This window comes from Mchenga conophoros, linkage group LG3, assembly GCF_057382185.1.
Source record: "Mchenga conophoros isolate Kocher_MC1m ecotype Shallow Benthic linkage group LG3, M_conophoros_male_GT1.1, whole genome shotgun sequence".
Classification (NCBI taxonomy): domain Eukaryota; kingdom Metazoa; phylum Chordata; class Actinopteri; order Cichliformes; family Cichlidae; genus Mchenga; species Mchenga conophoros.
Window position 1 is genome coordinate 31,285,791 of NC_140528.1, and position 26,440 is coordinate 31,312,230.

Consider the following 26,440-nt stretch of genomic DNA (forward strand, 5'->3'; position numbering starts at 1 on the left):
AACAAAGTGGTGCTGAATGCCCGTCATAAAGAAGACCTAGAGGAGGATATAGTTCCTGAGGCTGCTGAAGAAATTAGTATTTCTAGAAAGCTATTTTAACTAATAGCTGCTCACAGACTGTATTTATGAGTGACAAACTGTGATATCTAACTCTAAAGTACATCTACAGTATGTATCAAATATATTCAGAGATGTTTGAAAGCCTCCCTCACTAGAGGGAGTGTTAGCCCAGGGCGCCAAACAGGCTAGGATCGCTACTGTCCAAATGTGTACTCCAAATGCGGCGTCATTTTCTTCAAATTTGTGGTGCGGTTGCAGGTGTGGATAATTTTGCCGAAAAATATGGCAGACAGCTGAAGCGGCGCTGCTGAAGAGTAGACTTTCAAAAGTAAGTACTGAAAAATGTCACTTATTTATGTGCGAATGTTTAATAATGAAGAACATTAAAACATTACCGTTGGCCGCATGTCGGCAAAGTTATGTGACATTGTTGATGTTTGTGCTTTCAGCATTAACTTGGTTTTAAAGTCTTTACTGTAAAATATACACCGTACAATAGTTGACTTTAATCTTACAGAGAATGTGATGATTTTGTGGATAATTAAAGTCAGTCATATATCCACAAACACAACAAGCTGAAAGTCAGTGATGCTGCTCGGTTTGCAGTCCTGAATATCACGGCACAAGCAGGATTCACTGCACTGTTAATGTTAGCTATGTTATATTGCTGCCTCTGTTCGGTGGTGTCGAGCCAAACGGACTTTAACGTGTGTTTGAACGAGCTGACGGTTCACTCGTTAAGCTGAAAGAAAGATGCTTTAATCACAGCAGTCACACATGTGTCCACTGTACCATCTGGAACTCTTCTTGTTTACACTCGTAATAACACAAACACTAAATCCTGCTTCTCTGGTGCTGTTGTGTAGCAGTGTGTACAGCTGAGACTGTCACCTGTCTGTCTGTCCTGCACTCTCTCTCTGTTTCTTTCTCTCTGATTGTGGAATAAAAGTATGAACATGTGTTTATGTGTGTAATAGTCACCTGCACACACAGATATCCCCCTAAAATAGCTAAAACTAAAAACAAACTAAAAACTACTTCCACAAACATTCAGCTTTGATATTAATGAGTTTTTTTGGGTTCATTGAGAACATGGTTGTTGTTCAATAATAAAATTATTCCTCAAAAATACAACTTGCCTAATAATTCTGCACTCCCTGTATATTCTACGAGGATGTTATGTGTTTGTATACTTTGTGCCCAGTTTGACCCATTTAGCAGAAGTCAGCCTGTTTAAGGCTCTGCTATCTATTCTGTATGCCTTAAAGCAGTTATGACATGGTATGATTTTCTCACCCAATAAAGGAATATTTAATATATCAGTCTACTCTCCATTCTATCAGAAACAGTTATCACAGCTTGTACATTTGCTTTTTACACATATATGTAAGCATTGAGCCAAGTTTAGCAATGCCAACATAATAAAAGAACAATATTTGTCTCTTATATATGATACATCTATATATTGACTGTTAAATATACTTGTCTTTGAGTGAAGACTTAAGGTTATAGGAAATATAAATAACTGCAACTTGACTCTTTACTGAAGCTTATTTGACACAGAGTTCAAGCTCACTGCTGATAAATATAATACTAACTACAATATTAGCCATATTTACGTTACCAAAGTGAGATGACTTTAGTCTCATGGATAGCATTAGCTAATTGTTATTTGCTACCTACTCTTAAAATGACTGTTCAGTACAGAAATGAGGCCCAACAATCATGTTTTTACAGTCCCGTGATCTTAGCCGCAGATACTCAACTAATTAAAGTGATGTCATGAAAAAAAATGAATGAACAAAACATTTTTTCTCCTTCATTTTTGTCAAACAATGCTGTATGAAACGTTTCTTGCGGTTAGATCCATGGTTGCTAGGCAACCTGAGCAGCGCGACGAAGGCTAGATTGCCCCATTTCACAAGCCTCTCACTTCCACACTTCTCGTACTTTCTAATACATGCCGTACGTAGTACGCGAACTGAGCGTAATCTGAAGCGTGTGGTCGCTGAATTAGGACACAGCCTCAGACAGTCTTCTCATGTCTATTCACACACAATAATGTTGCAGGTGAACATCCCAACTTATGATTGGGCTCTACATCGGGACACAGCAGCTAGAAGAATCTGAGAAATTCACCTACCTCGGTAGCGTGATTTCCCATGACGGTGATGCGGAGGTGGACGTCAAATGCCACAGTGAAAAGGCAGCTGCAGTATTTCAGAGGATGAACAGGATCTCGTCCTCCCCCACCATCTTCCTCAAGATCAAACTCCATTTGCTTAATTCAATCGTGATCCCAACTGCCATTTATGCCAGCAAGACTTGGAAGGTGTCGGCCTGCATCAACACCAAGCTTGACGTCTTTCAGCAACTATGTCTTCGCCAGATTCTTAGGATCTGCTACACCGACCACGTCACCAACGAGGAGATCCTGCGAAGGAGTGGCACAGTTAAACTTCACAACATCGTTGCACGCAAAAGGCTCCAACTGGCCGGCCATATCCTTTTCATTTCATTTCATTTACTTATTTATTTCACACTTGGTACAACAGTTTCCACAGTTAGTTCTTTCAGACAAACCAACTACACTTTCTATCAGTAAAGCACTGCAACCATGTGTGAAAAGGAGCAGGAAGAAGAATATATTCTTTTTAAACCCTGGCCCTATCTACAATCCAACTTATATTGCAAGTGTGCACCAAAAGTCAAGGAACAAACCAACATTAACATTTATCTCCAGTCCTAACTCAAACCAAACAACAAATTTACAATCAGAATATACCACTCCACATAGTAACAAGGAGAAAAGACAAGTAAATAAAATTAATGAAGTAAAAAATAAAAATAAATAATGGATCCTTTTTCAATTAATTTCATTCACATTCTCCATGTTGGGTTATCGTTTTAGACATGTAACACTTTTTAAAACAATGTAAATTTATACAATTCTTTAAATTATAATAAAGAGAGTTCCACAGTCGTATACCCCTAACTGTTGGACTCATTCATCTTTGTGTAGTCCTAGCTAGCTGATGCTTAAAATAAAATTTCTTTCTACTGTCTTCTGCTCCCGAACACATTAAAAATACTCGCATCTTCAACAGATCCCTGGAGCTGTGTGAAGTTCCCTCCTGCTTCAAACGCTCTACCACCATCCCTATTACCAAGAAACACACCATAACAGGAATGAATGACTACAGACCTGTCGCCTTGACGTCTGTGGTCATGAAATCCTTCGAACGACTGGTGTCAGCCCATCTGAAGGACATTATAGGCCACCATTAACATTAGACAATAACACAAACATTACAAACAGGACTGTTTGTGGACTTTAGTTTGGCTTTTTGTTCAGCGGCTGGTACTCTGGTGCAGTCAGCACAATCTGGAGCTGAACACTCTTAAAACTGTAGAGATGACAGTGGACTTCAGGAGACATGCCTCAACTCTGCCCTCCCTCACCATATCTGGCATTTTGTCTTTCGGGTGAACCAAAACACAGACTTAACAATGTGGTGTATGCTGTACAGTGCAGCGAGGAATGCCCAGACCTCTACATTGGAGAGACCAAACAGCCACTTCACAAGCGCATGGCACAACATAGAAGAGCCACCTCCACAGGACAAGACTCAGCAGTCCATCTGCATCTTAAGGATAAAGGACACTCTTTCGAGGATGCCAATGTTCACATTTTGGACAGAGAGGACAGATGGTTTGAAAGAGGAGTGAAAGAAGCCATCTATGTCCACTGTGAGCGACCATCTTTGAACAGAGGCGGGGGTTTACGACACCAACTCTCTGCCATCTATAATCCAGTTTTGAGATCCCTTCCCAGACGCCTTAACGCCCACTCACATCCTGGGCCATCTGATCTCAGGAATTCGCATGATAAGGTGGGGCCAGGTTTCACAATGAACTCACCCGAAACTCTGGCTGATTGGGACCCACACCCAGTTTCACACCTTGGCTCAGGCGATTAGAGGATCATCAGGGGGTCCTTTTGTCTCTCTGTGGGGGGATACTCCCACTAGGTTTATATCTGGGACTCTCTACCATTTGACCTTAGAACTGAAGAAGCTTCTCGGATGAGAGGTGAAACGTCTTCAAGTAACTTAAAGAAGTCCAGACGCTTTTCTTTGCAAGCTCCTTTGACTCACATGCATTATGATATCTGGATATGTCTGGAGTTTTGATCTCCTCCATACCTGCTTCATGCTCTGGAGGACGGGGCTGTGGCCCCCCCACACCCTCTAGCAGATCATTACATGAAGGAACCTTTTAAAAACAAGCGTGTTCATGCTCACAGGTGTACACACGGGTGCTCACAAACACAAACCACCCTTTTTGGCTCCTACCTCAAAGCACACTGTGCGCTGTCGATCTTACTTGCTGCACAATAATGTTCAATGTTTAGTATTTACTGTTATATCCCCATAGATCATCGTGATGTTGTTTATTATGTTGCTCTTTTTTCTTCTTCTGCTTGTTTTCTCTTTTTTCTTTCTCAACAGGTGATCCAGGTGATTGATATATGTATTTTTTGTCGGCTTATTTTGTTGGTTTTTGTTTTTTACCCTTTATCCCCATCCCTCTTCCCTTCTGTTTTTCTTTCCCTCTTTCTTTCTCCGCTTTCTTCTCCCCAGCCAAGTCTGTCCCGTATTTAGCAAGTGAAAATAAAATAAAATAAACAATAAAAGGTGAATCAAATGGACCATTACGGCAAGGCTGGGCTGGTCTATTTGGTAAAGTAAAACCGTTGGGCATCTTTCTTCACCTTTAGACAATAATTCTGATGGCAAAAGAGCCAAACGGGACAGGCAAAAAAAAAGAATGAAGAGCGGATTCTCACCCCTGCCACTTCACCAGCTCCAGTGCGAACTAGAGGCCATCAGTCATGGCTGCAGCCATGTTACGTTTCGGTGTTGTCAGTGTTTTGTTTTTTGCGTGACTGTCATGTATTTCCTGCTTTACTTTGAAAGTCTGTGTTATCTTAGTGTGTTCAGGTTACGTTTCCTTGTCTCGTCAGGTCTAATTTGCCCCAGCTGTGTTTCCCTCCTGTGGTCCATTCCCTAATTGCTCCTTCTATCTATTTAAGCCCTGTGTTTCCGTATGTCATGGTTGCGATCTCCCCCCGTGTTGTAAATAAAAAGTTTGTTGTAAATAGCTGTAAATGGGTTTTGTCAATACTTTCGTTTTGAGACACTTCTGTTTTGGGGATTTTGGTGGAGAGCCTTAGTGGGGGTTTTTTTTCGTGTGTTTTTTCCTTATTTATATTTTCCTGCATTGCACGCCGGTTGCCTAGGCCGGGGTGTAACAAGCCACCATTTAACTATGCCCAGAAATTCTAGTGATGGCCAAATGAAGCTTTCCGAAGCACTGAAGCTTGTATTGAAAAACGGTTCATTACTCGAAGCTTTTCAACACAGTCCTCTCCGGTGACATCTGGTGGTGAAAATTTTGAAGAGCAGCTTGAATCTGCAAAATAAAACGGACTGCTCAATCATCGCTGCTCACTCAAGAGTGGAGTTCTCTCTGATATTGGGCCACCGTTCCGTTGCTTTGAACATGTAATTGGTTTTGTTTTCTCGATTGGGGGGCTGAAAAAAATGTAATGCGTATTTGCGTAATACATTTTGATCAATAAACTTTCCCTATTTAAACATGCACTATGGTGGCCTTTCTTTGCTCATAACTCCTTGATGTTGGTAAATACAATAAGTGAGCAATATATATAATATACATATGATAATGCACAGCACATTATGGAGTATGCCCCTGCTGTGAAGTCCTGCCTCCATCTACTTGTCGTTTAATCACTGGACAGCTGGACAGGTTCATACAAAATATTAGATTAGGCCAATTGTCCTATACATATTTTTGACCTAGGGGTGGGATTGATTGTGAACTGGAAAGGGAAAATGCTTAGGAAGCTGAGTACGGCTGCATCGTCACTGATTTGTAGAATCATTTTGATTCGATACAGGATCCGATTCAATTTAATTGGAATCTGGAAAGTTTTGCCTCAGTCAGAAATATTACAAGTCTGATCATTTAACAGTATATATCCATAATTTCGTATCTATTAAAAGAAAGCTGACACATGTGAGACTTAATTAGAGATGTAAACAGAGAGTTATGAAACCTGCAGCTGCAGAAGCCAGCGAAAAAAAAAGAGGCAAACACAGCGCGGACCTGACGACACATCAAAATCTGACTCTGACGCGTCGGGTCCGCGCTCTGTGTTCACGTTTGTATGCAGAATCCGTAAACCTGCTCCCAGTTACTGTTTTAGCTGCATGGTGTTTGACGACATGTTGTGAGGTTTAACCTGAGATGCTGGCGTTTCAGGCATAATAACGTTAATTTACAAATCGACACGGGATTTTAATGAATCAATATCACTTTATTCAATTTAGCATGGATTGTAATCAGAAAAGCGATAATCAAAACCCATCCCTAATCAAGAACTTGCAAAGTAAAAACATGATCAATGTAAGGTAGCCCTTTTGTTATTTACATTTAAAAAGAGGATTAGTGTTACTGTGCGCTGGCTGAGTCTGTTTCTTTTCTTAGAAATAGTTTCTCCTGCCCTGGAGAAAATCCACTTGCATGGAACAGAAGAGGCTGTGGAGTGCAGGAACTACACTGCAAGCTGGTAGATATGCAGGTATTCCTGGGTCCTGCAGACTATCACCTAAAAACAATAAACAAAATGATTTTCTAAACTGTAGCAATGTCATGTACGTATAGTGTCAAATACATTTTTGTAGTCTTCATCAGCTTTAATTCACATGGAAGTGTTCCTAAAGTCATATGCTGTAATGATATTTACATTATGAAAACATGATTTTGGACATTTCAAGTTTTTCACTTCGGCAGATAAAATGAATTGAGCAAAATCAACTCAAAATATTCCCACACGCCAGAACGTCCTCTCTTCCTCGCTGGCTCCATATCTGTCAGTGGAATGATCACCTCGTCGCTATCTGTCACCATCAACACACTCCACGAATCCCGTGGATGATTCACTTCCTTATATCTGTTTGAATCAGGTACCGAAGCAGTTACGTGCGTAATGAAGCTTCGGACGTCACTGGTCACGTGACTTTTGCCAAACGAAGCAAGCCTCGACACAGTGCTTCTGAACCAGTGTGTTGTTTTTTTCGACACACGCTCCGGAGCGTCAGCTTCAAGCGGGCCATCACTAAGAAATTCTCTCACTGAAAATTATGAACAGAATCAGTGACTAAGAGCAGCCAACCTTGAATGAGTATGACTTATTGCTGGTTATGCAGAACAACCTCTTGCAAAGGTTGTATAAAGATCAGTTTTTTTCCCTGTTAGCTGTTATAAACTTAATCACTTCTCACACCCAAATAAGCTCCACCTCCATCTCATGTGTGGCACGTCAACAGAGCTCTTATGCCAGAAAAGTGGAGTTGTCTTTGTCTTTCTGGAATACACGGATTTCACAAAAGGCAAATGATATATTTGATACAATATATTAATGCTGATTAGTGATCTACAGTTTATTACTGAGATACATACTAATGGAGACAAAATGTCTGTACTTCTGACTAAGGGACCATCGATGTTAGAACCTGTAAATGCTAAAGCAAAGTAGTCAATTGTGTTACACAATGGAAGAGACTGGAACACGATATTATATGTATGCAGGAAGTCTGAGAAAAGGGTGAAAGAGAAGTCTGGCCTACATATTAGATGATTAAATGAGGATAGAAGTGATGCAACAGGAGAATCTAACTTTTAGAGAAATCAAGTCAAAGAATGTCAGAAGCTTCAAGGATCTTGGATACACTATTTCAAAATCTGAACCTACCTCATCCTCTATCTATGGACAAACTGAAGCACGTTATAGAACATTCCATTTCAACTAACAAAATCTTAGCTGGAACTTTAAGATAGCTAATACACAACTACAAAATATAACCAAAACAGTCCCAATTTATGACTTTTGTTGTTTAAAACAACTGAAATACATAGATCATATATGCTGACTGAAAATTAAGATATGGAACAGAGTGGAAAAGTTGTTAAACACTGATGTACAGCAGATCAGAATACAGAATCAACTTTATGCAACTGCTGGATAACATATTAAATCAGGAGCACCACAAAACCAGGTGAAATGTGCATAGAGAGAAAAGATGATGACCATTTGTTGAAGGTTAACTATTAATCTAAAGTCCCATAAGAGAGCAGCAGCTGAGCTTTGACCTGTGAGCTACAACTTCAGATTCTTTTATAGTGTGAAGTGTTTAATGTGTAAAGGGTTCAAGCTTGAAGTAACACCCATACTCAGGTTATGTTTTTGAAAATTATTTGCAAATTGCTATAAAGAGTGAGGATGTTATATTAGAGTGTGGCAGTTGAGCTTTGACCTGTGAGCTGCGTCATAAGACTGTTCTATGGTGTTTTTTAATGTGTCGGCAGCCTGCAAACACAGAGGACTGACGGAGTAGAAGCAGATTTTCTCTCTTTCAACACAGACCTTGTGCAGACAGCAGAGCGCTGCAGAGTGAAGAAGTTGATGGGAAGAAGCTGAGTAAGTGCAACTTTGATTCATTCCTCTTCATCACAGAGCAGCTGTTTGTTAGCTGCTCTGTTTGTTAGCGTTAGCATATTTCTGCAGAGAACACATGGAGACTTGTTTCATCTCTGGCGTCTGGTGTTGGATAAAGACTCCAAAGCAACAACAAAGTCTCCAACATCCAGATCAGAGCCTTTCAAACAGAGTGTGCAGTTACAGATTTGTTCTCCTCACATCATCACGTCAGACTAACAGTCTGTGTGGGTCTTCATCAGACTGTGCTGCAGGTCGGTACCAACATCATGAAACGTTCCTCACACATCTTCCACTGCTTGATCCTCTTTAACAGAGGAAGTGTGATTGTGCTGCGATGTTCAGTCACACTCAGTCTTCATGTGGACTCTGAACAGGCTCACAGTCAAACTGTAAAATGCTGGACTCCACTTGTTTAATGAATGATAATGACAGTCATGTCTGTTTAATGTGGAGCCCCGCAAGGGACACGGGAAAAAAAATAACTTAAGATGAACTTTTGCGAGGTCTCGCAAAATAGGAATTCCAACAATGGCAGCAGCTACTTAGTTGTAATATTACTCTTTCTGGGTCACAAAATAAACTTTTGCGATATGTTGAGACGTGAATGTAGCTGTGTAAATGCTTGGCTTACAAGACATCACATATTTGCAAAAGTGCTCCGATGTTTTCGGAGATGCATGACACACACCATCTCGAAGCTAAAGGGAGGTCGAGACCTACTACAGTCGGTAGGAACATTGTACCTCGATCTTCTGGTCGGCTTCGAGCTGGCGGCCTCCGAAGAATGCGGCCAAAACTTTTGCGAGATACCGAATTAGATTTGCGAGATCTCGCAAAACTTCAGCTTAATTTTTTTTTTCTCAAATCTCCCTCCGTACTTCAATGTTCTCCTGAAATCATGGAAAATATTTAACAGGACCTGGTGAGCGCCCCCTGCTGGTTCCTTATTAGTGCTGCTCTCAGACTCCAGTGATCCTGTTGGATGGATTTATGGAGGCTTTAAGGGATTACCTGCAGTCCCACTGTAGTTAGTCCCTCACAGCTACACTTATATGTTTTGCGTCAAGCTCAGTGTCATCTGTGCAGCAACATTTCTCATATATGAGTTTTCCTCTGCAAAGTGCTGTAAAGTGCTGCTACATGTCCTACACTTGGACGTGTAGCAGCACATGGCAGGAACCAGAAGGTGTGATAAGATCCACAACGTTATACAAGATCAGACTGAGCAAGATAGTGATGTAACTGTGCTGAAAAAAATCCACCCACTGTCAAAGAGTGGATGGAGATGGACAGATGACAGGAACACAGTGGTTCCCTCTGTTTATGGTGGATGTTGTAGTCAGCCAGAAACCAACCTATGAAAAAGAAATGAAAGGCGGAGATGCTCAGAAGATGGAAGCATGGTGTTTAATCAGCCAATCACAGCTTTAGAAACAAAGTGTCTGCCAAGGGAGATAACTAAAAAAAAAGCTGATAGAAGCAGTTAGCAGTTAGAGTATGAACATTGTGTAAGCAGTCAGCTTGGTCATGGACATTGTAACAACAATAAAGCTGCTCTCTGCCATTTCAACAGTCATGTCTGACCTGCTGCTTTGTAGGACTACAGTAATGGAGGGATTCAGTGGCTGAAATCGGGTCTTTGAGACACTTCTTGTAGTGAACTGATGTAAGCTGTGTCTCAGACGGAGTTGATGTTAGTACAATAACATCAGACATGACCTCTGCAGCACCTATTTGATGTGCACATGAATGATTTGTGTTTCCCCTTTAGGTGAAGGTAGAAAGTGTGTGTGAGCTGATGTGTATGTGAATTCAGCAGCATGGATCAGTGTGAGGACAGAGAGGAGGGAGTCCCTCCCTCTAAAACCACTCAGAGGTGAGATGACCATCTCTAGCTGTCCATGACTCTTCTCCATGTCACAGCTCAGCACTCACATCACTGCTCCATCATTATTCACAGGGACCGACGTAGACCGGAATTCAGCTATGAGAGGAACCGAGTGAAAGATTTCATTAACACATTTGAACAAAAACAGTCATCTGCGAAAGAGTGAGTTCATGTCAGTAATATCAGTTTATATGTGATGAGGCTATCATTGATGATTTGAACTTTTTCAGGAAACACCAGAGACTCAAACCTGGAACTGAGCCCAGCTGCGTGTCATTAATGAGTGACCGGTCTAAAGATGCAGTCACGGGTTTTAAAAGCCAGCAGGCATCTGCTACAGAGAGGTGAGCAGTTAGTAACATCAACCTGGGGCTTAGGTTTGTGTCTGATTTCTCAGACTTTTTATCTGATTTAGTGCTCAGCTCAGATAAAATAATTATTGTGGGTGATTTTAACATCCATGTAGATGCTAAAAATGACAGCCTCAACATGGCATTTATTAAACTCTATTGGCTTCTCTCAAACTTTAAAAGAACCCACCCACCACTTTAATCACATTTTAGATCTTGTTTTAACATATGGCATAGAAACTGAACATTTAACAGTGTTTCCTGAAAACCCTCTGCTGTCTGATCATTTCCTGATAACATTTACGTTTACAATAATTGATTACACAGTGGTGGAGAGTAGACTTTATCACAGTAGATGTCTTTCTGAAAGCACTGTAACTAAGTTTATGAGTATAATCCACCCACTGTTATCATCTTCAATGCCCTGTACCAACACAGAGCAGAGCAGCTACCTGAATGCTACCCCAACAGAGGTCGATTATCTTGTTAATAACTTTACCTCCTCACTACGTACGACTCTGGATACTGTAGCTCCTGTGAAAACTAAGGCCTCAAATCAGAAGTACCTGACTCCGTGGTATAATTCTCAAACACGCTGCCTAAAGCAAAAAACTCATAAGATGGAGAGGAAATGGCATGTCACAAATTTAGAAGATGATTATTTAACCTGGAGAAATAGTTTCTTGCTTTATAAGAAAGCCCTCTGCAAAGTTAGAAGATCTTACTAAATAAGAACAACCCCAGGTTTCTCTTCAGCACTGTAGCCAGGCTGACAAAAATTCAGAGCTCTATCGAGCCAACAATGCCTTTAACGTTAACTAGTAATGACTTCATGAACTTCTTCACAAATAAAATTTTAACAGTGAGAGAAAAAATAAATATCTTGTGATCATCTCACATATTTAATAATATGATACAGCTACGATCAGAACCATCAATATATATATTTAGAGTCTTTTTCACCACTGGAATTTAATTTAATTTATACAAATCACAACAACTGTCGCCTCAAGGTGCTTTATATTACACAGCAGACCCTACAATAATACATCCAGAGAAAAACCCAACCCCTATGACCCCCTATGAACATGCACTTTGGTGACAATGGAATGAAAAACTCCCTTTAAACAGGAAGAAACCTCCAGCAGAACCAGGCTCAGGGAGGGGCGGGGCCATCTGCTGCGACCGGTTAAGCTGGGCACACACAGTGCGATTGTTTCAGTCACGTTATCCAGCTTCTGCTCAAACTGTACGATTGACTTGCAGGGGTTAGAAGTTCGTAGGTCACGATGCAGGGTCTCACACTATACGGCCCAATGCTTTGATGCTACCTGAGTGCTCAAACTGGGGCGTTTTGCATTGTTTACAATTTGTACACTTTGTACAATTTGTACACTCCGTGCTTATTGTCCCTAGGGGTTTGCCGTAGTGGCAATGGGGTGAGTATGATTACGGAAGTGGAGGTGTGTCATAGATATACAGAATGAGCAGCAATAAAGAATAATGGTGGCTCATGAAGCAGTTTAAGAAGATGTTCTTTATAATAGTTAAGATTAGAATTACATAGGGGCCACCTGCAGTGACCGGTTGGGGTGAGAGAAGGAAAACAGGATAAAAGACATGCTGTCGAAGAGAGCCAGAGATTGATATCCAGTATGACTGAATGCAGAGGTCTATTAACACATAGTGAGTGAGAAAGGTGACTGAAGAAAAAAAAACCCTCAATGCATCATGGGAATCTCCCAGCAGCCTACAGCTGTTGCAGCATAACTGAGAGAGGATTCAGGGTCACCTGATCCAGCCCTAACCTTAAAAGTGAAGATAGTGTGCAAGAAGTGTCTCTCTCCTGAATACACACACACACACACACACACACACACACACACACACACACACACACACACACACACGCACACACACATACTACTTTTAAATACTCTACGAACAACAAGTAACCCTGCAGTGTGAGAGCGAAGTGCTCTAATGGGGTGGTATGGTACTACAAGGTCATTAAGATAAAATGGGGCCTGATTATTATTTTGAATTCAGTTCTGGATCCTAGGTTTGTACGTCTACGTTTGGGCCTCGAAGTTTCCTTCTGCTCATGCTCAGCGTGCAAATCTGTTTCTCTTTGAGATCAGGAAGGTATTCTGTCTTCATCAGCTTCTGTGGCTGCAAATGAAAAACACAGTTTTCTTCTCTAACAGGATCTATGGGAGACCTGCTGAACCTGGACCCAGCTGCATTTCTTTAAAGAGTGACCGGTCTAAAGATGCAGTCACTGGTTTTAAAGGCCAGCAGACATCTGCCGCAAAGAGGTGAGCTGTGAATAGCATGAACTCTTTATTAGCAATCGCTTCGGTGTCTGACTTGAATGTTGATTTTTTTTGTTTTGTTTTTGTTTCATGGATTCTAAAATACAACTCTGTAGGACAGGTGTAGGCAACTGCAGGCCTTGAGGGCTGATGTCCTGCAGGTTTGAGACCACTGTGCCGGAGCTCATAGGTGTGTCGTGAGAAAATGATCAGGTGTCATGGAAAATTATCTGGTTCCAACTGATTAGCACTCTACACGACAGGTGCGAGTAACAAGCAGAACAATTACATTCTCTTCCATTAGAGGGCAGTACAATTACCCGCTCTAATTAAATGAGTTGCCAACTGCCAATAAAACAGAAGAAGACAGGGAAGAAATTACATAATAGTCATTCTGGAAGTGAGACAAAGCAGCAGGTGAGATGGAGAAAATTCTGACTGAGATCAAGTCATGGGCAGTTGTCCAATAAAAGCAAAAAATGTATAATGGGGACAAAACGAGCCAATTCCTCTATCCCTGGTGCATGGGGAAAAGTTATCAATGTGCTTTTTGTGACATTTTTGATTGGTGGTGTGCTGTTATTTTTCTAACTTATAGTATGTGCCGTACCTTAAAAATGTTGGGAAACACTGATGTAGAAAGTAGTAAAATAAAGGCAAACCATTAAATACACATGTACACATGCACACTGACTGACACTGTACACCTCCATTGCAATCAAACTAACAGCAAGTTTCCAGAACTGCTGGCACTTCAACACAGAACAAAGTAACTGTGGAGACTCTCACAGAGGTGATCTATTCAATGAAGTTCTCTTCCTGATCCCTAGAGATTCCTACAGGAAGTTTATGAATCCCTACATTTTGTCTGTCATTAATTCTCCACTTCTGATTGGTTATGCCCTTGGTTAGTTAGAAAATCAATCAATAATATTAATAATAATATTCAGTAATTAACTGGATGAATTTGTATCCATTCAAATTACATTAAGATATTATAGCTTAGTGGACTCGTTGTAATCAGAGTTTGAAATGCAGCTGAAGATATCTAGGTGAACCCTAAAGGTACCAATGCAGACTAACTTGCAGTTGACACAGCTCTGGATTAAACCTAAACCTTATTTTTTATTTTTTATTTTTTTTTGGCGGGTGTTTGTAGTTCAAACTGTCTGTTTTTTAGGGCATCCAGTTAGAAAATGCCTGTCTAGGTTTAGTTTTTGAAGTTTCCTTCTGCTTATGCTCAGCCTGCAATCCAGGTTCTCTTTGGGATGATGAAGGTATTCTAAGTCTTCCTCAGCTTCTGTGGCAGCAAATGGAAAGCACATTTTCTTCTCTAACAGGATCTATGGGAGAGCTGCTGGACCTGAACCTGAAAGTAGACCAGAACCTGGAACCAGCTGTGTGTCATTAAAGAGTGACCGGTCGAAAGATGCAGTCACAGGTTTTAAAGTGCAGCCGGTGTCTGCTGTAGAGAGGTGAGCTGTTAATAACATGAATTCTTTGAGAGCTTATTTAATTGCTTGATGTTATTGGATAAAAACTGCAGTGCAAACACGTCATTCCCAATTAAACTGTCTCTTACTGTCCTGGAATAGATCATGTTAGAATAGAAACAAATCTCTGCTTTGTAAACACCAAATAAAGTCATTAATGACTTTAAATCAGTCCTCTGTTCTCCTGATGTGTGTTTAAACATTGTTGTGACTCAGTGTTTGTAAATAAATCCTCCATCATGTTTAACGACAGCTCAGCTCTTTTTCACACAAATATCTATTTTCATATGTGAAGCGGTGTGTGTTGGAGTGTTTCCACAAACACAGCAGTCAGAGTGTAAAGAATGGATGTTTTAGGTGTTAGGCTGAGTGTCTCTAGGACTCCAGCTGCTCCAGCAGGTGTCTTCTTTGTACTTTGCTTCAAACACAGTGTAGGGAGGAACTTCCACTCAGGTGTTTTTCCAGAATAAACTGAAAAAAAAATCTAAATATAAAAATACAATGGTGGTAATTATCAATTAACAGTGGCAGGATACCTGAGTATAATTTGAATGATAATTTTTGCTCTCTTGGGAAAACCTCTAAAAATACAATACAATAAGATAAGCATAAAAAACCTTTTAGTAAATTTAAACAACCAAACTGGCCACATTTATTGCAAATGTGTTTTTTCCATTTTTGAGCAGATTGTAAGTCTGGTACAGTGACAACCAATTCTTCATAATTCCTCTACAGTGTTGACCAGGAGAGCTCAGAGGTTCCCAGTAGTGATGCTGCTGGGCAGACAGAAACACACCTGGACTCCATATTTATGGTTTGTACATAAACAACAACTGCTTTTTATAATACATTTTATTCATAGTAACCTTTCAAAATACCGAAGAATACTGTACACTAGATGAACAAAAAAAAGTGAAGATAGAAATATAAAAAAGGTTAAAATTTGGTTTGAGGTAATTTAAGTGTAAACTAGTGTCCAGAAAAGGAAACATCTGTTTTTAAAGGGAGTTAAAATACCATGTGGAAACCAGCTCTTCAATGGTGGAGAACTCGTGAATGTCCATGAGGTAGTCGATGCTAGAGGACAGATCATTAAGATCGATGTCCTTACTTTTGCAGAATGAAAGATGATGGAGTTTGGTAATAAAGAATGAGTTTAACATTTAAGAAAAAGAAAGTGACCAGTTGTATGCAGTTCGTGTGCTGTATAATCAACAGGTGTTGGTTTTACATAAGTGATGGCAGATCACTCAGACAGACACTGTTGCAGTGAAAGGGGTTTATTTACAGTGAGGACAAATATCCAGCATAACACTGAGATGAGAAAGCACAATGAATAGGAAACTTGAAATATATAGAGGGAGAAGAGGAGAGAATGAAGTTAACGACTGATAGAAGCATAGTTCAGGAGATACAAAAATGTTCACAAGGAATTCGTTAGAGAGTTTGCTTGCTTTGATAACTCCAGACTGAGGGCGGCTGGTCAGAGAGCGTCATGAACTTGCAGGAAGCAGAGGAGGAGGAAGTCCTTGATTATCAAATTGGTAAATAAAAGATGGTTGATTAATTCCAACTTGAGGCTGAGACAACAATCCAACACCCAAGAGCTGCCACGCTGCTCCTTAAGTACTCCAACTGATGAGGTTGGAGTACAGATGCGTTGGAGAAACCCTGATGAACACAGCTACTCCCGCCACATTTAGTCTGGCTTTATGGGAGAACTACGAATGCCTTTTCTATAATCACAAGCAACTTTGTTTTGTCTTCAGTTAAACCAGAGCTGAGAAGTCACACTCACAGAGGTAGGCAGTGCTGAATGGTAGGAGGGCTTTTCCTGCTCGAGTGGCAAGGGAAGAAAACTTGCTCATCACAGAACTGAGAGATGCTTACCTCTTTTAATTACTTTTTCAGTGTGGGGTCAGCTCCATAAAAAGTCAAAAAGGTCCCCTACCCGTTCATTATATGTCCTATTCTCGGGAAAATCATCTTTAATGGTAAATGGCCTGATGAACATTCTGTTCATCATTTTTATGGACAGGATTTCTAGGCGTGGCCTCAGAATCTCATCTCTGCTTTTTGCAGATGATGTGGTTCTGTTGGCTTCATCTGGTGGAGGCCTCCAGCTCTCACTGGAATGGTTCGCTGCCGAGTGTGAAGCAGCGGGAATGAGGATCAGCACCTGCAAATCTGAGGCCATGGTTCTCAGCCGGAAAAGGGTGGAGTGCCCACTCCACGTCGGGGATGAGTTCCTGCCCCAAGTGGAGGAGTTCAAGTATCTCGGAGTCTTGTTTGCGAGTGATGGGAGAAGGGAGCCGGAGATCGACAGACGGATTGGGGCTGCAGCTGCAGTAATGCAGACGCTGCACCGGTCCGTCGTGGTGAAGAGGGAGCTGAGTGTAAAAGCGAAGCTCTCAATTTACCGGTCGATCTACGTCCCTACCCTCACCTATGGTCACGAGCTGTGGGTAGTGACCGAAAAAACGAGATCGCGGATACAAGCGGCAGAAATGAGCTTCCCCCGAAGGGTGGCTGGCCTCTCCCTTACAGATAGGGTGAGAAGTTCGGCCATCCGGGAGGGGCTCAGAGTAGAGCCGCTGCTCCTCCACATCGAAAGGAGCCAGCTGAGGTGGTTCGGGCATCTGACAAGGATGCCTCCTAGGCACCTCCTGGGGTTGGTGTTCCAGGCATGTCCCACTGGGCGAGGCCCCGGGGCAGACCCAGGACACGCTGGAGAGATTACATCTCTCGGCTAGCCTGCGAACGCCTTGGTGTTCCCCCGGATAAGCTGGAGGAGGTGGCTGGGGAGAGGGAGGCCTGGTATTCTCTGCTTAGGCTGCTGCCACCGTGACCCGGCCTCGGATAAAGCGGATGAAGATGGATGGATGGATGGAAAGTAGGATAAATAAAAAGAGAGGATGAAAACTTTAGCTTGACTGCTGAGTGATTAATGATGGTGTCAAATTCAGGCCCAATGAGAAAGAGAGGGCATTTATTCCTCACGGGGAATCTCATTCAATCCCCTGTAATAAATGCATGGACAGAGGTATCTGGCTTTTATAGCCACAAATAAAAAACAAACAGCACGTAACGGGGATGAAAACTGACAGATGTTACCAGCTGCCAGGGACTCCTGGATGTACTTCTCCATGGTGTCCCTCTCTGGCTGGTGTAACATGGGTTATATTCAGAGGTTGAGAAGAGGCGGCAGAAACTCTCAGTTCAATTCATTTCAAATTCAATTCAATTTTATTTATATAGCGCAGTTAAAAACTCATGATCACATTGGCACTGGGAATTCTACAATGCTTGTCCTTTAATAATTACACTTTTCACCAACCTTACAAGGCTCAGTTGAACGGCTGCTGTCTTGTCATACATGAAGCAAGCAGTGTTCAAACAACACATAATGTTACTTTGAGTTAGGGAGGTAAAAATATGAGGTCCATCTCAGTGCACCCAACCATGTGCAAGCATGTTTCTCCCACATTCTACAGTCGTGGCCAAAGGTTTTGAGAATGACACAAATATTAGTTTTCACAAAGTTTGCTGCTAAACTGCTTTTAGATCTTTGTTGCATTTGTTTCTGTGATGTACTGAAATATAATTACAAACACTTCATACGTTTCAAAGGCTTTTATTGACAATTACATGACATTTATGCAAAGAGCCATTGGCCCTTCTTTTTCAGGACCTCTGCAATTTGACTGGGCATGCTCTCAATCAACTTCTGGGCCAAATCCTGACTGATAGCAACCCATTCTGTCATAATGCCTTCTTGGAGTTTGTCAGAATTAGTGGGTTTTTGTTTGTTCACCCACCTCTTGAGAATTGACCACAGTTCTCAATGGGATTAAGATCTGGGGAGTTTCCAGGCCATGTACCCAAAATTTCAGCGTTTTTTTTCCTCGAGCCACTTATTTATCGCTTTTGCCTTATGGCACGGTGCTCCATCGTGCTGGAAAATGCATTGTTCTTCACCAAACAACAGTTTGGTGAAGAACAATAGCGGCAGAGGTAAAATATGCCTCAGCCAATGCAAGCACCTTTCCCATCAGCATGCCCACAAGATATGATGTTTTGACACCGTCATCTGGAAAAGAGCGGAGAGAATGGTCAGACACTAGGTAGCATTGGAAAAGGAACCCCCAACTTACTGTAGAAGGGCTCAGGTGCCAGGGAGATCACATTTCTTAAAAAAGGCAAAAGAAGAAGCAATGCAGTGGAGCTCCTTTGACAGCCGATGGGGCAGCTGGCATCAGCATGTGTTATGGAAACCATAACACATGCTGCATCGGCTTTGGGCTCACAAGAGATGGACCCAAAAGCAGACAATAGCCAGACAGAAATCAATTCTCACAGTTTTTATTTAGAGCACAGATAACAACACGTAGCTGACATGAACTCATACTGGGCACACTGGAGTGTCTCTACACAGGCTCAGGCAGGGATGCACAGGGGTGAGCTACGGTGGTCCGGCAGAGTGAGCGGCAGGCAGATAAACAATGAAGTTCCCTGACCTGAGGAGGTGGTGAACTGAAGGAAGCAGAAAGGCAGGCAAGTAAAGTGTGGGTAATCCATATTTTCCAGAGGAGGTGAGTGACAGGCTGGCACGAGGCTTCAAAAAGTCACAAGGGTGTGAGTTAGAGCAGCGCAAGCTGCGACCATAAGGAGACGAGGTAAGTACCCAATTGAGGAAGCGTTAATCACAAAAACTGAGGCCATATTGTACTGTACGTAGCTGATGGACTGGCGAAGAAGAGATGGTCACGGTGGACTTAAATGCATCCGCACTTATTACAGCTGATTAGCAGCAGGTGGGTATGAGTGGACCTGGCTCTGCTCGGTAAGGGATCCACACACACCAGCTGCTCACTTGAACCATTACACCAGTATGTCTTTCCACCTGTTGTGATAGATTATTGCAAGGTCCCCGGCCAGTTCCAAAGGGCTGATAGATGGAAAAAAAACAGGAGGAGTGAATTAATTTAATTGAGATAAGTCATGGGGTTGTTACCATTTCTCAGTTACGCAGAGAAAGTCAAACTTGCAGTCAGTGAAGAGATGCTGGAAGAGATGCCCCTCACTTGTAAAAGAGATTATATCTAGGAGATTGAAGTTGACAGTGGTGGTACCACAATTGGCAGGATGGTCAAGAACCGCACCACTACTGAGTGCTGAGCATTGAGCGTGGAGCCAGCTATATCTGACTATATACTCTTTTATATCCATTCTGTTCACAGTAATCTCTATCCTGCACTTTGTGAACCAATGGATTGTCAGTGTGTCCAACATGGATCTGATGTTTGGCTCCATGACATCAGTCTGATTGGGTCATTCATAAGCTATTCTGTTGCAGCTGCTGGAGAACAACATCATCACTTTTGTGAAGAACGAACTGAAGAAGATCCAGAAGGTTCTCAGTTCAGACTACCCAGAATGCTTAAAGAATCAGAGGGAGGATGATGAGAAGACGAGGAGCAGCAGAGAGGCATTTCTAAAGATAACACTAAACTTCCTGAGGAGAATGAAGCAGGAAAAGCTTGCTGACCGACTGCAGAGCAGTAAGGGGGTTTCTCTAAAGATTCAAATGAAACGTTTACTAATGAAGATGAAAAAACTTGTATACAGTCATTACTATGTGGGATGGAAATTTTTGTGCCCACTTTTAAAAACATTACTTAATTGTTGATGTGTTTTTAATGTTTACTATTCAGGAATTCCTGCTTCAGTTTGTCAGCGTGAACTTAAATCTAAGATAAAGAAAAAGTTCCAGTGTGTGTTTGAGGGGATCGCTAAAGCAGGAAACCCAACCCTTCTGAATCAGATTTACACAGAGCTCTACATCACAGAGGGAAGGACTGCAGAGGTCAATGATGAACATGAGGTCAGACAGATTGAAACAGCATCCATGAAACCAGACAGACCAGAAACAACAATCAGACAAGAGGACATCTTTAAAGCCTCACCTGGAAGAGATGAACCAATCAGAACAGTGCTTACAAAAGGATGGGCTGGCATCGGGAAAACAGTCTTAACACAGAAATACACCCTGGACTGGGCTGAAGACAAAGCCAACCAGGACATCCAGTTCATATTTCCATTCACTTTCAGAGAGCTGAATGTGCTGAAAGACCAAAAGTTCAGTTTGGTGGAACTTGTTCATTACTTCTTTACTGAAACCAAAGAAGCAGGAATCTGCAGCTTTGAAGACTTCCAGGTTGTGTTCATCTTTGATGGTCTGGATGAGTGTCGACTTCCTCTGGACTTCCACAAAACTACAATCCTAACTGACCCTAGAAAGTCCACCTCAGTGGATGAGCTGCTGATAAATCTCATTATGGGGAACCTGCTTCCCTCTGCTCATCTCTGGATAACCACACGACCTGCAGCAGCCAATCAGATTCCTCCTGGCTGTGTCGGCTTGGTGACAGAGGTCAGAGGGTTCACTGACCCACAGAAAGTGAAGTATTTCAGGAAGAAATTCAGAGATAAGGAGCAGGCCAGCAGGATCATCTCCCACATCAAGACATCACGAAACCTTCACATCATGTGCCACATCCCAGTCTTCTGCTGGATCACTGCTACAGTTCTGGAGGATGTGCTGAAAACCAGAGAGGGAGGAGAGCTGCCCAAGACCCTGACTGAGATGTACATCCACTTCCTCGTGGTTCAGGCCAAAGTGAAGAAGGTCAAGTATGATGGAGGAGCTGAGACAGATCCACACTGGAGTCCGGAGAGCAGAAAGATGATTGAGTCTCTGGGAAAACTGGCCTTTGATCAGCTGCAGAAAAGAAACCTGATCTTCTATGAATCAGACCTGACAGATTGTGGCATCGATATCAGAGCAGCCTCAGTGTACTCAGGAGTGTTCACACAGATCTTTAAAGAAGAGAGAGGACTGTACCGGGACAAGGTGTTCTGCTTCATCCATCTGAGTGTTCAGGAGTTTCTGGCTGCTCTTCATGTCCATTTGACTTTCATCAATTCTGAAGTCAATCTAATGAAAAACCAAACAACCACCCAGAAGTGTGAAACAAAAGACTCTGCAGAGAAACATTTCTACCAGACTGCTGTGGATAAGACCTTACAGAGTTCAAATGGACACCTGGACTTGTTCCTCCGCTTTCTTCTGGGTCTTTCGTTGGAGACCAATCAGATTCTCCTACGAGGTCTTCTGACACAGAGAGGAAGTAGCTCACAGACCAAGCAGGAAACAGTCCAGTACATCAAGAAGAAACTTAATGAGAATCTGTCTGCAGAGAAAAGCATCAATCTGTTCCACTGTCTGAATGAACTGAGTGATCGTTCTCTAGTGGATCAAATCCAACAGCATATGACATTAGGACTTCTCTCTTCACTGTCTCCTGCTCAGTGGTCAGCTCTGGTCTTCATCTTACTGTCATCAGAAAAAGATCTGGATGTGTTTGACCTGAAGAAATACTCTGCTTCAGAGGAGGCTCTTCTGAGGCTGCTGCCAGTGGTCAAAGCCTCAAACAAAGCTCTGTAAGTAAACATGTGTTCAGGCTTTTATTTATAACATAAACAGTGTAACCTGTGATGGCTTAAAAACTTAAATATATTTTATTAAATGATCATCAGCACTCTGTGAAGTATATTATACTTGACGTTTTATAATCAATTCCTCAAAACTAAATACAAAAACAATGAAAAAAAAAAAATCTGTGACATTTTTTATTCATACCAAAATCACATGAGATGATCCAATGGGTGTGTGTGTAGGTCGGTCAAGATATGACCCTGTGAACGCCTCCTGAAAAACCTTCGCCAGGAGTCCAGCAGTCCACTTAAACAAAGGGCTCTTATACTCAAACAGTTACAGATACATCCTAAAATATCACTCTGACACAACTTTTTCACTTTGGTACTAGCCAGACCCACTAGTTTATTTCTTTTTTAAATTATTTTTTATGATTCACACTGTGTGATGATGCTCCTGCTTTATATTATTCAGCAGTTTATAGCAGGGTCCTAGATGCTAACAGGCAACTAGCATACAAACAATTTGAACACATGCTAATAAAAAATTCACACTGTTAAGGGCAGATCATGCATTTTAATCCAGGAACCTTCATCTTGTGATGCAACAGTGCTGATCACTGTGCCACCATGTAGTTGTAATAATGCGGAAAAAAACCCCACAAAGAAGATTTTCATGCTAGATTGAGCAAACTGACAATTTTTACCACAAAAACAAAAATGTCAGTACATGGTCTTGTCTGAGTAGACCAAAAATCTGGATTTTCCAGAAAGTATTCTAATTAGAACAGAGAAAACAATGCTGTTAAATATATGCTTTTATCTTGAATAGTTTTTAAGGAATTTAATGTTGGCATCAAAATTCATATTGTGAATACATATGCTGTAAGTTGGTTGATGGATATAAAATATTTAAAACACAAAGCAACAATTTCACATTACCATGAGATGAAAATCATAAATGGTTCAGCAGCAAGCACATAATAACTTGAGATGGAATCACCAACGACTGAAACAGGTGAATATTTAGAGGCTGCAGCAATTGCAGTTATATATATATTATTATTATATATACATTATATGTATAATATATATATTATTAATATATATTATTATATATTATATATGTTATAAATGAGGATTAGAACCTTGACCCTTGATTATGCAGAATAATTGCCGATCTTTATATTTGGAAACTAATCTACCAGCTCCTCGCCTGTTTCTGTTTAGGAGTATAATTGTTTTAATGAGCCAATTCCAAGTCTTTAATATTTTTTGTTTCTGTAATATACACTGACATTTGTTTTTCTTGTGAAGGTTCAACATACGAAATTATTTAATTTGATAACAAAGTTTTTATTTTGTTTATTTTTTAGGCTGAACGTCCCTTATCTCTCAGAGACAGGCTGTGAAACTCTTTTCTCAGGCCTCAGTTCTCAGTCCTCTAGACTCAGAGAGCTGGACCTGGGTATGAACAACCTGCATGAATCAGGGATGAGGCTTCTGTCAGCTACAGTGCACAGTCCACAGTGTACACTGGAAACAATCAGGTCAGATAAAGTAATATTTTGGATTCTTTATGAATTTACACAAGTAGTCAGATTTATCCAGTGTTATTTAAGTCTTTAGTTCTTCTTCTTGTTATTGTTATTATTATTATTATTATTATTATTATTATTATTATTATTATTATTATTATTATTATCATTATTATTATTATTATTATTATTATTATTATTGTTACTATTATTGTTATTATTCCTAACCTATGGTAAGCTGCCACATTTCTAACCTCTTTAACATAAAAAAACAAAGATTCATAAAAATGTTTTTTTTCCCCCAGACTGAGTCTCTGTAACCTCTCAGAGAGAAGCTATGAATCTCTGTCCTCCGTTCTCAGCTCTCAGTCCTCTACTCTAAGAAAATTGGACCTGAGTAACTCTGATCTGCAGGATTCACCAGTGAAGCTTCTGTCTGTTGGACTGAGGAGTCCACACTGTAAACTGAATACTCTGAGGTCAGTGCAAGTGATATTCTGCTTTTTGTCAATTGTCAGAATTAACCAATAATAATATATGTCTTGATGCATGCTCAATCATCAGGAACTGGGGAACTGACCTCACAGTCCATTATTAATCCAGTGTGCTGGTTTCAGTTATTGTGTAAATATACTGTTTATAAGGTTGTGGAAACATGCACTGACCTGAGACTTAAAAAATTACTTGGATGAAAACAAAATGTTTCTCCCACTGAAAATGCTACTTCCACATGAACAGAATCAATCTTTTGGGCAATAAGAATACACTACTCGAAAAAACAAAGACATAAAATAGAGAAAGATTTTTTTAATCAGAATATAGCATCATCAGTTAAACATCTCCAATAGTTTTCTGATCTTTTTAGTAGCAGAGAGAGTAATTAATGAATTTCAGCTGCAGTCAGCGTCACTACTGGTAGCCTGGGGCAATACCTGGACCCTACAGAGGTTGCACACTTAGTCCAACTTATCAAGGATGTTATCAATATATGCATCACTGGAAGGTTTTGAGTGTCTCCCAGAACAATCTCGACAGCATGGAGGAGATTCCAGCGAACAGTCAGTTACTCTAAGAGAGCTGGACAGGGCTGTATAGCTGAATGGGTATCTGCTCCTTTGTGTAAACAAAATGAACACAGCCAGAGCAAAATTACCTCCAGCAGGCCAGGTCTGACCAAACAATTAGAAACATGCATAATGAGGGTAGTCTGAGGGCACAACATCCTCTTGTGAGTCCTGAATCCACTGCCTGCCATGTGGACCTGGATTGGCATTTACCATAGAATACCATAATTGATCCACAACTATACTGAGAACCTTTTTTAAAAATGTTGTTTGTATTTTATGGAGCAGTGCATTTTACCTAGTAAATGTCAATGTTATTCATTTGTTGTTGTACCTTGTTTAGGAAGTAAGGATTACTGGAAAAAAAACACCATTAAATATTCTAAATCGAATAACTCTTCAGTGCACCCCCACTGCACTTTAACAAACGTGTTTGTTTAATATTGTATCTTTCATTTTTCAGACTGAGTCACTGCAAGTTCTCAGAGAGAGGCTATGAAGCTCTGTTCTCAGCTCTCAGCTCTCAGTCCTCTAGTCTGAGAGAGCTGGACCTGAGTAACTCTGACATCCAGGATTCAGCAGTCAATCTTCTGTCTGCTGGACTGAGGAGTCCACAATGCAAAATGGAAACTCTCAGGTCAGAATTAAAACATTTCCACTGATGATCATTTAAAACCGGATTTATATTGCTGCATAAAGAGTAACTTGATAAAAATTTCTTAACATAAATAGTAAGTTGAAACCACAATCAATCTCCATCGCACCAGCATCATCAGCTTCATGTTCAAGAGCCTGGATGGATAGTGATTCTTTCAATGGTGGGACATTAAGAGCAGAAGTAAAACAGAAATGAGAAATGAGAGACTCTATGAATCTGCAAATGACAAAATATAAATGAGGATTAAGATCCAGCAATGATTATTGAAGTCATTGAGTCACTGATGGAACATTTGCGGTTATATAAATTGAAAACAGAATGAACCATAATAGAATGAACCATAATAGAAGGTGAAATGTCAGCTACCCAAAGGCAAAGGTATTCAGTTTAATTTTTAAAATGGAAGATGGAACAACACTTTAAGCTACTGGACTAATTCAACATATCATGTTCTCCTCATAGAACCTGGATACATAAGCCCCTTTTCCATTAGTATCTACTTGGATCGACTTACCACAAATCAATTCAGATGAACTAGTTTTCCATTGCAATCGTACTATCTATCAAGCCAAGTCAAGTCAAGTTGGTAGCAGGCAGTAGGTAGGGACACTGTTGGGCCTTCTTAATTATGGAGCTGGTATTGAGGAACCACGAGAGGTTCTCTCTCAGGTGGACACCAAGGAATTTGGTGCTCTTAACGACCTCTACAGAGGATTAAGTGGACAGCGATCACTCTTCTGAAGTTGACAACTCATCTCTTTTGTTTTGTCCATGTTAAGAGAAAGATGTCTCCGCTGTCCTGGAAGTGGCTTTGGATTCTTCTGCCATGAACATGTTTGCTGCTCTGACAAAAAATGACAATAAACATTCCATCGGGGTGTGATTTCTACAGCTTGCTGATTGCTCCTTACTGCTCCCAGAATGCCTCTGTAGTGCTAGCACTGGGTGGGATGTACACTGCTATAACAAGCACAGCAGTGAATTCCTAAA

General features: G+C 41.0%; 1 protein-coding gene across 2 annotated transcripts in view; it reads left to right on the plus strand.

Annotated features, from left to right (window-relative positions):
- Positions 1–8,432: 8,432 nt before the first annotated feature.
- The window catches only part of LOC146578130 (protein NLRC3-like), a 30,542-nt gene continuing 12,534 nt past the window's right edge, over positions 8,433–26,440 (plus strand). Inside the window, exons 1-12 of one of the 2 annotated variants that reach the window (XM_085257420.1) lie at positions 8,433–8,626; positions 10,419–10,523; positions 10,608–10,697; positions 10,766–10,879; positions 13,093–13,203; positions 14,541–14,675; positions 15,429–15,507; positions 20,050–20,254; positions 20,408–22,196; positions 23,567–23,740; positions 24,034–24,207; positions 25,256–25,429. In XM_085257420.1, the coding sequence (XP_085113546.1) occupies positions 10,468–10,523; positions 10,608–10,697; positions 10,766–10,879; positions 13,093–13,203; positions 14,541–14,675; positions 15,429–15,507; positions 20,050–20,254; positions 20,408–22,196; positions 23,567–23,740; positions 24,034–24,207; positions 25,256–25,429 (3,101 nt within the window). In that variant the 5' untranslated portion in view covers positions 8,433–8,626; positions 10,419–10,467. Of the gene's footprint in view, positions 8,627–10,418; positions 10,524–10,607; positions 10,698–10,765; positions 10,880–13,092; positions 13,204–13,406; positions 13,464–14,540; positions 14,676–15,428; positions 15,508–20,049; positions 20,255–20,407; positions 22,197–23,566; positions 23,741–24,033; positions 24,208–25,255; positions 25,430–26,440 lie in introns of those variants that run through there. The other variant, XM_085257426.1, reaches the window with a different exon arrangement.